General features: G+C 40.8%; 1 protein-coding gene across 1 annotated transcript in view; it reads left to right on the top strand.

The window, feature by feature from the left end:
* Window positions 1-13,121, top strand: part of COL21A1 (collagen type XXI alpha 1 chain) — a 178,127-nt gene that overhangs the window by 110,500 nt on the left and 54,506 nt on the right. Inside the window, exon 17 of the mRNA XM_061622997.1 lies at window positions 6,259-6,312. Within this exon, the coding sequence (XP_061478981.1) occupies window positions 6,259-6,312 (54 nt within the window). The remainder of the gene's footprint in view (window positions 1-6,258; window positions 6,313-13,121) is intronic.

The following is a 13,121-nucleotide window of genomic DNA, read 5'->3' as shown; positions in this document are numbered from 1 at the left end:
AGATGCCACACATCAGTCATGTTGTACTTTTTCAATATTGGGAGAATACTATTATTCACTGATGGAGCTTTAGAGGAGGAGGTGGAGGATCTATCCAGACACTTGTTAAGAATAGCATTAAAGTCCCCTGCAACTACTATTTCTCCTGTGGCAAATTTCACCAATTTTTTGAGTTTTGTTAAGAAAAGGAATTTGGTTTATATTAGGTGAATAAATAGATGCAAGGGTCATTTCCTGTGTACCCCAAATGCCTCACATGAAAATATAGCAGCCATTGGGGTCTCTTTGTATTTTTTGTATTATGAACTCACAAGACCTAGCAAAGATAATAGCTACTCCTTGTGAATGTCTATTACCTGGTGCAAAACATTGGTTCCCAAAATAGGTGTGTGAGACAAGCCCCCGCTTCTGAAGGTAATCAGAGACCCTCCCCTGCTTCACCATATCCCAGAATGCATGCACATTCCAAGTAACTATTTTAAAGTCAGCCATAGAAGGAACTATGACAGTACCACATATAATAAAATATTCCCACTATATGAAAATATGTGCAAATATGCATAATAAAAATGTCCATCCTATAACCTAAACATAACTTTAACATGCAAACCTTGGACTCTTTCCCACCCTTCCCTCCTCCCCACCAACTCCCTCCCTCCATGCCCAACATAGAGTCCTGGGTATCACCAAGGAATCTGCAGTATATATCAATTGTACTCCCGCAATAAGCTGGCATGGAAAATTTGGGAAACTATAAGCAAATGCGCATGGCAGATATAAAGTAAGCTTTCACAAATTAAGGATAGACATGCTCTTCTCCTCCCCCAACCCAAATACCTGTATACTTTATATAAACTTAAATTTTCTCCTTCTCCTTTGTATATGTGGGATGACAATTCTTAAAGACGTGACTCAGTCTTCAGAAAAATTAAAGTTTTCTAAAGTCAAAGCATAGACATATGATGACCATATTACTTCTTTTTTTTTTTTTCAATAATTTTTATTCAGATTTTCATAAAACATACAAGACAAAATCATAAAACATTCAAAGACAAAAAACAAAATCAAAAATAGTTAAACAAAAAGAAAAAAAGAAAAAAAAAAACAAAAATAAAAAATAAAAAGTAAAATATTGACTTCCCATTTGTCAAAGATCAAATCAGTTATAAGTCTATAATATATAACAATCCTGTCTCTTAAGTCATATTATAAAATCACTTTCCTCCAGTAGTTATCTTACTTAATCATCAAATCTCATAAACATTACTTTATTCTTTCCACAAAAAGTCAAAGAGAGGTTTCAATTCTTTAAGAAATATATCTATCAATTTTTTTTTCCAGATAAGCATATCGATTAATCCATCTCATTACTAATTATGATAATCTTATTGTCATAACCATAGTCAAAATAAACATTTCAATTAATCCATCACATCAGAATCTGTTAAGTTCAGTAATTTCAGTAGCCATTGTTCTATTATCCCTATTAGTTCCATTTTCCATCTTCCATCTTCAGTAGTCTTGTTAAGTCCAGTAATTTCAGTATCCAATCTTCCATTATCAGTATTCCATAATAATCTTGCTGTCAAAGCCATAGTCATATAGTAAGAGTCTGATGGGAATTACCTCTATCCCAAATATTTTCTTGCCATCCATTCTGAATAGGTTGCTGAAATACTGCTGTAAAATCATATCTCTGTTCTTTTTTTCAAAATACACTGGGTCATCTCTTGAAAGTTTTTCCATTGTCACATGGCTGCAGTTAATTCCATAGATTTTCTCTATATTGGGCTCCATCACATCATTCCAGTCCAGAAGATTATCCATGCCATTGATAACTTTATCTCTAGAATCTTCATTAATTTCTTCAGAGATAACATTGAGTTCCAAACAATAGATTTTATTTCTAAAGTCCATAGACTCCAAGTCTTGTTCCTGTTCCACGTTTGTTCCAATCTCCGGGATCTCCTCTCTCACAGGGACCCCTGTTCCAGTCTCCAGGGTCTCCTCTCTCACAGGGACCCCTGTTCCAGTCTCCAGGGTCTCCTCTCTCACAAGAACCCCTATGTCTTTAATCTCCTGTGTCTCCAAACAATAAATTTTGTTTCTAAAGTCCATAGACTCCAAATCTTTTTCCTGTTCCACGTTTGTTCCAATCTCCGGGGTCTCCTCTCTCACAGGGACCCCTTCCAGGGTCACCTCTCTCACAGGGACCCCTATATCTTTAATCTCCTGCTTCATTTTACTCAATTCAATTTTCAGCTCCTTACAACCCTGTCGCAGGTTTTGTTTCGTTATCTCAATCTCATCCATTATTTTCTGAAACATAGTTATTTCCAGCTTCTCAGCCACTTTCTTAATTGCCATTTTAAAAGAAAAATATAGGAAAACCACTTCTTATTTCAGCAACAATTGGGTTAATACTCCAAACTTGGTGACATCACAGTATAAACAGAGCAGACAGCCTTATCTCTCCATGCTTAAGTAAACAAAATGCAGTTCCCAGGATCGAAACAATTAATGGCGGTCGTCAGAAAACAGATTCGTCAAAATAAAATAGACCAAAAAGAGAGTAGTCTCAGGCAATATAATATTCTTCAAAATAAAAATCTGGAATAGAAATCCCTCTTCAGTGTATATCTTTAGAATGCAAATCCAGGACAGCTTTTTGCAACAAAAACAGAGATAAGCTATTAATTAGTGAGTAGCAGAGAGAAGTTATGGCTCCCCAGTGAGATGTCAAAAACCGATCAATCTGGCAAATCTCTTTTAAACAGCAACAATTTAAGTCAAGTAAAAGAAAAATATAGAAAGAAGGGTGCTTGCCTGTTAGTGCGTTCTCTCTTAGAAGATAAGATGAACGTTCGCTTTTCCAGATAGAGCTTGTTGTTAAAAATCCGTCCCACCTTCGTCGGCTGGACCTCGTCCCATAAATTAATGAGATCTGGTCGTCCCAACAAAAATAGGCTTTGAGGTTAATCTCTTCGTTTCTCCCTACCCGGGAGAAGTTTAATCAGTCAAAAAAAAGAAAAAATCTGACTGATATATCTGAATAAGCTTCTTTTGAGGCAGGAGCCCGTCTCAAAAGCAGGCACAGGCTAAGTCACCCTTCCCGGAAGTCCGATGACCATATTACTTCTTCTTGGAATAGGCAGAGCTTGTATGTCGGGGAGTGTGAAGAGGAGAATGAGCCAGAGCAGCTTTAGAGCGATTCCTCTTGCGCGTTGTTGGAACTTGCTGCCAATCATGCCAAAACTGTAGATTCAAGTAGATTTTCAGCATCAATTTCATCTTCCCGTGGGATGTTAATATTGAGAAGAGCTAGGATGTGAGCCATGTCCTTTTTGGTAACAGCCCTATGCTGTATACTATCTACTTCTGTTATGAGAGGAAACAGAAAAGCCCATTTATATTTAATAATTGCTACTCGTAGTAGATCCATTGCAGGTTTGAAGGCTTTGCATCGACAAAGAGTTTCTGCACTCAGGTCTTGTAAAAACAAGACAGGCTTTCCAGCATATTCTGTCTGACCTTTTTCTCTTAGAGCTTTAGTTAATGTGTCCTTCACAGCACAATTATGAAACACGATAATAACATCTCTTGGTGGTGCAACCTCTTTAGAGTGTGGACCCAAGCTTCTATGTGCCCTTTCTATGTCGAGCTTTGAGAGTTCAACTTCAGCTACTAATTCTTTCCACCATTCAAGTAAAAAAGCAATTAATTCACTCTGACCTACTTGCTCAACCAGACCACAGACGCGGATGTTCCTTCTGTGTCCGTGGTTTTCTTGATCATCCAGTCTAAGTAATAAGTCTTTGTGCCCATGGGCTAACCACTTGATATATGTAGCATGACAAGTACCAAGGGACAATGCCTCTGAAACTGTTTTATCTATCTTTGTTATATGTTCTGTAAAAACATCGATCTTATTTTCTAGTGTTTTAAAGAAAGCTTCCCATTTCTTAAATAATTCAGCATGCAAGCTAGAGATCTGAGCAGCTACCGCTTCAGAAAGATCCTGGGATGCTAGATTCTTGTCAGCTTTCCTGCCTTTAGGAGCCCTTGACGCCATGTTTGCTGCTGGGGCCTCTCCCACATCACTGCTTGAGCCACTGGTAATCCGTTTAAAGAAGCGAGTTAAATCACACAACCCACTTCCTGAGGTGCTGGGGAGCATAGCCCACCAGCCCCTCATGAAATCTAAATATTTCACTCATGTGTGGGGGTAAACGGAGCTCTCTTTGGGTTGGGGGAGAATGGAACGGCAGAGGTCTTTTTCTATAATGAAACAAGGATAAGGAATTTGCTGGAAACAAATTCTTCTTTCATTAAATAGAACAACAAGGACCAAACTATGTTTATGCTGGATTTTCTGTAATACATTACAGGCATTTACATTATGTATAGGGGAGAAATGTTATGTAGACTGCATCATGCAGGGAAAGGAGGCTTATCCCTCCCCACTAGCTATGACTGGGACAAATATGGGTCCTCCCATGTAGCCAGGAAGCTTTGAAAAAAGTTCTGTTGACACTAGTGGATACTTTTTCTAAGCCTCCTAATTGCAGAGGAAGGGTGATTTTCATTCCCATTACAGGTGGAGTTGGGGATGGGGAGTGATGAACCTTCATCCCTCCACATGCTGTGGTCCAAATAACCATCAGACTCTCAGACCCCCCCATATCCTTTAATTAATTGAAGAAAATCTGGAGACATGACTGTATGTTACACATTAAACATAACATGTAGTTTGGCTCTGAGTTGCTGGTTTAAGCATTCTGCCTTCTTCTCCATTACCTTCTGCTCAGTCTTTAGTTTTTAAGTAGCTGCTAGTACAAGGCTGCAGTCAGGTTGTGTGCTGTATCTATGGTGCGTATCTCAATCACGATGTTGACCGTAAGATCCTTAATAAAGCATCTGCCCATGTGGTTAAAGGGCATATTTGTCACAGACTATATGACAGACTTCGCTGTAGCCCAGTGCTGGGGAACCTCCAGCCTGTGGGCCTAATTAGGCCTGTTTGGCCTCCCCATTTAGCCTGCAGGCCATTTCTGTCAAGCCACACCCACCTGCCCATCATCTGACTTCATATGACATCTGATGTGGCCCAAGTAAAGCCTCAGTTTGTTAAAGCACAAAATTTGAAAGGAAGAACTGGGCGCAAACTTTTAAGTGTACTCCCAGTTCTTCCTTTGCAGCCACAGCTTGAATTATTTTTCAATTGAAGATGTGGCTGCAAAAGAGTATCTTCTGTGCATTTCAATCCATGGCTGCAAAGGAAAACCTTTCTGTTGCAGCTGTAGCTTGAATTCAAGACTCAATTCAATTTTATCCTCACTTCCCTGTGAAGTAGGTTAGGCTGAGAGATGATAACTGTCCCAAAGTCACACTTGGAGTTTCCTGGCTGAGTGGGGATTTTGAGCCTAGTCTTCTCTAGTCTAACAATCTAACCATAGTACCCCACTGGCCCTTACATGGATGTCAGTGACTTATGGGTCCACAATGTGAAGCATCACAGATTGTGGACAAGAAGACAGCCAGGCTTTTAACAAGTCCCCTAAAAAAGTTTGGAGGCACTGAATTAGAATGTGCTGTGCCCGGAGTTAGTTTTGCTGCATCTCCTCCCTTTCATTGCCTAGCCCTAGTCAGTCTTCAGGTCTGTTCATTTATATTTGAATAAATCTGCCAAAATACAAGCAAGGCAGCCTTTGTCCCTTGTTATCATGTTCAGAGAAAAGTAGCTACAGCAGTGGTCAGTTCCACAAAACAGTGAGGACCTTGAAACAAAGGATCATGTTTGCCTATATGTGTGTGCATGTGTGCGTGCATTTTGGTAGAGCAGTTTGGTGATGTTTAGCTTTTTCCCCACAGTCACTTGCACTGCATCAGATGGTGCTCCCAGAGAGTTCTCTGTCATTCAGGGGCAGCTTTTCAGGGTGGGGAGGGGGAGAGGCTACAATAGGGACAGCCTTAATGTATGACTGGAAGTCTGAACACAGCCCTTTGGGTTCTAGGCAAAGTCCGCAATCCAGATGTGTGCAGGAGAGTTTAAACAATAGCTTGGAATGATAGGGAGTGAAGGACTAGGCTAAAAAATGGCTTAGCTACCTGTGATGGTGTCCACGTGATTTTATGCATTTGTTATATATTGGGTGAATAAAGGTTCTGTCCTTCTACGAAATAAAAGTTGCAGACCTTGCACAGAAAGGTTAACATTTTAACTAACTGATTATGTCACTGGATGTCATCCATATTAAGGGAGAAGCTGGACAACCAGGTTCCGCAGGAGTAGAAGGAAGACGGGGAGAGCCTGTAAGTTTTTTTTAAAGTTTATGTCTAATTATGTTTTGCACTAATCTTTTGAAACAGTTTTGCAGAGGTTCAACATTTTAATGGAAAAATACATTTTTAGAAGTACGGTGTCAAAAAAATTCAAGTCAGTTTTGCTTTGCTACACGGATGGGTAGACTTCAGGCTTACTAGAGCCCCAACGTCCACCCACCAGACCTGGTGCAAAAGTAATGGCACACATATTTTTAGAATCAAAGAACAGTGGGACTTATTTCTGAGTAAATTATACAGCCACTAGAGTGGCTGTATACTATAGCAGCATGATTTTTTTGCATTCTGCAATGTTAAATTGAAAATATCCCCATGCCATTCCAAAGCATCCCATAAGCTTACAAAACTTACAGTCCTGAACTCAGAAATGTTTGCTTAACAACCCTCTCAATTTTCATGGTGATACACAAAATAGAGAGAATTGAGAGTTCAAAGTGTAAAAAGGGGGGGGAACAGACTGCTTTTGGATTTTCTTCTGTCAGAGTTCTCATAATTTGTTGAAATTAATTAAAAATCAGCCATGTTCACAGAGTACTTGTAATCCTATTAATGGCCTTGCCCCGTACTCTGACCTTCATCTTCTGCAGTTTAAAAGTTTAAAAAATGCATGGCTGATTTTTAATTAATTTAAGAATGTTAGCATTGAAGTCAATGATAAGCCCGGGCATGTTCAGTAAGAACCAACTGTCAGTGTTCTAAAAGCCAGACTCATAGCTGCTTGGCTTGGGTAATCAGGGGGCCACACCCACACCAGACTTTTATTTCACTTTAGACAGTCATGGCTTCCCCCAAAGAATCCTGGGAAGTGTAGTTCGTTAAAGGTGCCTCTCCCTTCCTCCTCCTTTTTTTGTCCCTTCCCCTCTTGCTTCTTCCTCCTCCCCTGCCCACTCCAGCCCTCCCTCCCTCCCTCTTCTCCTCCCCCTATGGTCACTTTTACCTATCCTAAGCATGATTGCACGGGAGTAAATCCCACTGAACTCAATAAGCATGCAAATAATCAAACCTTCCCTCCTATTATCCTCCCCCTCCTGCCTGTTCCCATCCCCCTTGTCCCCTCTGCCCTACCTCGTCCTCCCCTCCCCATCCCCTCTGGTGAGTTTCATTTATCCTAAGCATGATTTCAGGGGAGTAAATCCCACTGAACTCAATAAGCATGCAAATGATCAATCCATTCTCAGCAAACTTGGACAGGATCCCATTTCTTACCTCCTGGATTAAAAAGGCACGTTACCAAATTCTTCCAAGCTACACAGGAAGTGGATTGGACTGTGAAAGACCAACCCAAATTGTGTTTGCTTTTTACAAATGTGTAGGGCAGTACAATATCTCAGAGAGGAGGTCAGGTCCCCTGTTCCCCTATAGCTGCCCAATTTCCCTGCTTTTTAAAGTTTGATAGAAATATATGTTGGCTATAGGTACATTCTTAAACTGCAAGGTTTTTTGCCTATTAATGAATAAGCATAGGATTGCACTGTAAAATTCTATGTTGACCCCTGTGCAACCTAAGGAACTTGCAATGAGATGAGTGGTTTTCTGAATTCACCCACTGATGTACATAACTAGGATGCATCTTGTAAAAAAAAAAAAAAATTGAGCCTGCATTTCAAATTAAGATTGTACCAATGTGGGTGACATCAGAATTACTAGGATCATAAACATTTGATAAGCTAGAGAGTTGCATCTGCTTCTGCTGATCTTTGAACTTAATCGGCAGCTTCTGTGTCCTATGCCATGAGATATCAAATATATATAAAAAAGTGAATTAATTGTTTTGCCCACTCTTTCTATAATTCAAAAATACTCATGTGTTTAAACGTAAGGTTTTTTTCTAATATGCTGACACTTAGATTTACAGTTATCATATAGTTACACTGGTCTGAAATTAATGTACAGTGAGGAAGAAGAAAATGGGGTCAATAGACAGATATGATACCTTTCTATATCTAAAAATCTCTGCTTGTAGAAGATGCTTGAGGAACATGCCAAGACTGCTGTCTGCATTTTTGTTCATTGTGCTGACTTCAGCCATATTTGATGCCAGGAAAATGTGTTTATATTCCCTATAAACAAACTGTGTTCTTCATCTGCCAGTAAACTTTAGAATCAGAGATCTTTTTTAAAAAATGGCCTGTATTTTATTATCTGTTAGCCACTTTGAGTCTGTAAAAAGGTGGGGTATAAATCTTGAAAGACAACCAGGTAGGTAAGTTGCCATTTGAATCTCTGATCTTCCTTGTGGACTACTTGAACTTGCAAATAGCTGCTGTAATGCCCTCTTTGGTTTATATTGAAAGACAAGTTCAGAGATAATGGGAAGCCATGGTTTCTTTCTACATGAATGTGCACTCACCCTTCGTCTCTCTTCCTCGTTTATGCCTGCAAGGAGGAGACCAGAAGCCTTCATTTCCAATGTTAAACAAAACCAGTTTTCTGTGATGTCTGAAACTGAACTATGGTTAGTTAAAACAAACAAACCATGGTTTTCCAATATATCTGAACTGGGCCTGTGACATGTTCATTATAATGTCTAACGGTAAAAGACTAAATATTTTAGTAATTTGGTGACAAAATGTGTGTGATCTGAACTTAAGTCTATACTCCTGAGTGTGATGGACAATGCCAGCCAGCCAAAATAAACAATTAAGTATAGTGGGCCACGCAGTACTTTTTCAATCAAAATACACCTCACAATACATCCATAGGTAAACTTTGGAATTTTGAGGCCAATGCGAAATCCCATTATCCTTTCAGTCCATTAATAACTTGATCTCCTAGGAGTTGCCCTGGAAGAATTTACTTGGTGTGTGATAAGAATAGATAAGAATAGAATAGTCAATGAATAGATTGACTATTTCTGTTTTGTGTCACTTTCATTTGTGTGTGTTCATAAATTAGTTCTGTCTTATTTTCACATTAATCTATTTTTTTAAAAAACCTGCATGAAAATTTGTATTCAAATATGCATATTCTCACTAAATACACATATGTATATTATTTTAAAATACACATCTTTATATGCATTGTTTTGAGATGCAAACTGCATTGCAAAAATCAAAAGAAGTGCATTCTTATCTGTGCTTTAGTCTGGAAGGTGTGGATCAGGTCTGTTCCTATCAGAATTTGCAAAGAACAAATCCCTCAAGCCTAAATGTGGGCTTAAGGTATACATAATTTGTATTAAAATATTCATTAATTTTAGTTGCTCAGCATTAGTCATTACTATGCAGATTAGGATGTGACTGGTATAGCCATCTCATTCAAATGAAGCCAGAACAAATGCAGCACTTGTTCTGAATAGGAACTGCATAATTTTAGTCATTTTGCCTTTTGTTGGAATCCACTAATAGATTAGCATGCCAGTATGTATGTCTTTCTAGTCCCTGTTGTTCTGTACAATTAAGTACAGTACAATCCTTTAGCAATGCTTTATGTGTTCTGTGTTCACTGTAGTTAAATGAATCAGCATTATTCTCTCCCAGATGTATACAAGATAGTCTCTTCTTGTCTGGAAATCAAGGTCAATCTTTGACCTCATTGGGAGGAAGGACTCCCTGCTTTCCCAGTCTGGCCCTGTCTTTTGGGCTGGAATCAGATTTCTAAGAAACACTTGAATACTTCCCTCTCTTAGGACCTTCTCTTAGGACCTTCTTGTCCCTTCCCCATCCTGTCTCCATCCACTAGGAAGGGAGCAAATGGATCATAGGAAAAAAGGTTATTGAAATGGCTCTAGGGGCTACCTCCCTAGGAATTTTCTTTCACTTGTTTTTCCTCTTGTATGGACTGAAGGCTTGGGCAAAGTTTCATGCTTGACATCTTCTGCAGAAGATGTTATTCCCATTCCAGCTACAGACTGCAACACAGACTCATCTCCAAGTCAACAGTTCTGAGAAAGATATGGAGGCCAACCCTGAACAGACTGAAAGGAAGTGTCTCTCAGGGATTCACAAAGGATTGTTATCACTACAGATGCCAGTCTCTTCAGGGAGCCCGTTTCCAAGAACCAATCAAGGTCAGATTTCAAATTTCAAATGAGTATCAACAGGCTTTTGCTGAAACTAGGGCTCCTAGCCTTCAGACTCTAAATACACAAAGGTCTTGCTTTTACACCATGAATGGCTAACCAAAGGTCCTTCAATTGGACTCCAATTCCCATCAGCCATAATCAGCATGAATGATTTGCAGTCCAAATGGCCATTTTACTTTCAGTAGTTCCAGCAGGTAGCAAGATGGTTTAAGGAATGTCTTTAAAAGTCCCCAAACTATCTTTTTTGAGAGGTTCTTATCTTGGTATTGGTGTCTTCTAATATGAGGGACAGTTGTTCTTTTAGTCACTTGGCTGGAAAGCCTCTTGTGTGGTGGTAGTGATGATGATGATGATTCAATTTATATCCTATTTTTTCTCCAAGGAGCCGTCCATCACTTGCTACTCTGTTCCTTTAGCCAATTCAGATACATCAACGAGGGTAATCCAATAAATTGTGCCCTGTATCAGTGAGTAGGTTTAACAGACTAGACTGTGTATCAGAGGCTGATGACTTCATCTGCAGCCGGACCTCGAGCCTAGAGGTTAAGGGTCACAGGTTTCTCTGAACAAGTTCTCTCACCCTTCTTTCTTCTAGAAGAGATCCCATTGATAGGGTGCAAAGCAATACTTAGAAAGTTTTTGACAATTGGTGCACTGGGAAGAGGCTGCATTCAGACAGGTTGGAAGTAAATGGTGAAATCAGGAGTTTCTGCAGGATTGGCTGCAGAATGGGCTCCATGTCAAACCTTGCTAAGATAAGTCTGTGCTGTAAACTGAGTACTGGGTTGCAATGGCAGGCAAAAACCTGCCCTCATTATCACAAAAGTAGGGTTTTTTTTAAGGAATTATGTGAAAGAATCTTCCTTCATTCCATAGATATCCTACATGGCTCCACATCTGGGTGGTCATAGCTTTGATTGATCCTCCATTTGATGTTTAGCAAGGGTTCCCCTAAAGAAGTTTACTCTTACACCAGGTTTTTTCAAGGCCATCCCTTTTACTTAGTAGATTTCAGAACTTTATCACTGTCCACTAATGATTTGTATAATTATATAAGGACAGACTGATTCTCCAGCCTGACCTTGCTTTTATTTTTTTAATTAAATATAAATCCTGAATTTCTCTCATCATGGATCCCAAAGCATCAGAACCTATTGACCGGATGCAGCTGCGGTCGACGGGTGAAATAATACGCAGACAACAGCCGCTATGGTTGAATAAAGGGCCACTTTATTAAATAACAAACAAGAATGTTTAAAGCGACCTGCAGAGGTGAAACCTAAGTGCAGGAACTAACTATAGGCAAGCAGCTTGCCCTACAGCTCTCGGGCGACCAGCCCCTGCTGAGGCAAAGGGCAAGCCCCTTTTGCTTACCCCTTGCCCCAGCCACACCTTATAGGTGAGTAGGGAGGCCTTCCCATGTCACCACCACCCGGGCCTGTAGAACCCTCGGGTGAATGAGGTAAGTTGGCCCCAAAAGCAGCCCATATCCTGCCCTCAGGCCGTAAAACCCTGAGAGACAGGCCTCCGGAACCACCAATCACCTTGAAAGGTGCCTAAGGGGGCCACCTAGCTGTCGTTAACTATTTCCCCTCCCGCACTTTACCGCCACAAAAAGGGGACAAATCTCTATTTAGTCCCCTTTTCCCCACTGCGTAAAAGAACTTGATTTATTGTATTTATACATTGCTTGTTTTTTATCTTTTTGTACACCGCCCAGAGAGCCTTCGGGCTTAGGGCGGTATATAAATTAAATTAAATAAATAAATTAAATTAAACTTCCAGCAGACTCCTCTGCAGGTCTTGTAAAAATATGTCATTCCCTGTGTCTGACAGGTGAATGCCATCGGCCCTATACAGTTGAACCCTAGAATGCTGTATCCATGGATGTGGAATGGGCAACCCACCATCCCCAAGAAGAGCCAACCGAATCTGTTGGTTGACCCTCTTCCGTGCCCAGTCTATCCTCCTGGGTTCCCAAACATCCCGCCATTCTCTACGTGGCAGTATGTCTGACCGAAGCAGACAAACTGAAGGCCAACGCTGCCTTATAACGCGCATGTCGCTACATGCCTGAACAGTAAGGGCCCTGCCCTTAAGTAAACCCAGGTCATTACCTCCCAGGTGAATGACCAAAATGTGCGGAACTTCACGCACTAACCCTTGCCGGAACAGGGCGGGTAGGAGCCCATCCCAGCGCATCCCTCGCCGGCCAAGCCATTGTACAGTAGCTGTTGACTGAGCCCCAGCTGTGAGCCCATTCGAGACGACGCGGCCCTATGGCCCGCCCAGAAAATCGTGCTGTGACCGCAGATTAGGATGCGCATCTGCTCTGTTCCCCTCCGGTAACCTGCCAAAACAAGGCAACACCATTAGCCTTCCATATTACCATGCCCACTCATGGGGCGGACGTAACTCCTATATGCCGCAGAAGCCCATCTGCCAACAGCTTGCAGCCTGGCCCGCGGGAAGCCCAGTCCCGCTGCTGTGGAAGCCGCTCCAATTCTAAAAGAGTGGGTCCCAAAACCTGATGGGTCTATTCCTAATCTGTGCAGAGCCTTCGTAGTAAGTGCCCAAAATTGATATTTAGTGAGAGGATCACTGTTCCTGTGAACAAATAAATATCCACTCACTGCTCCTCTAGCTGTCAGAAAGGTTTGCAGGGCCTGCACTGGGCAAATGTGTGGCAAAGGGGAAGGAGCTAAAATATCAGTCCGTCCCCTACCCCTCTGGTCAGTCTTAGACCTACGTAACG

Source organism: Rhineura floridana, chromosome 4 (genome assembly GCF_030035675.1).
Source record: "Rhineura floridana isolate rRhiFlo1 chromosome 4, rRhiFlo1.hap2, whole genome shotgun sequence".
Classification (NCBI taxonomy): domain Eukaryota; kingdom Metazoa; phylum Chordata; class Lepidosauria; order Squamata; family Rhineuridae; genus Rhineura; species Rhineura floridana.
This window is presented reverse-complemented; position numbering and strand designations above follow the sequence as displayed.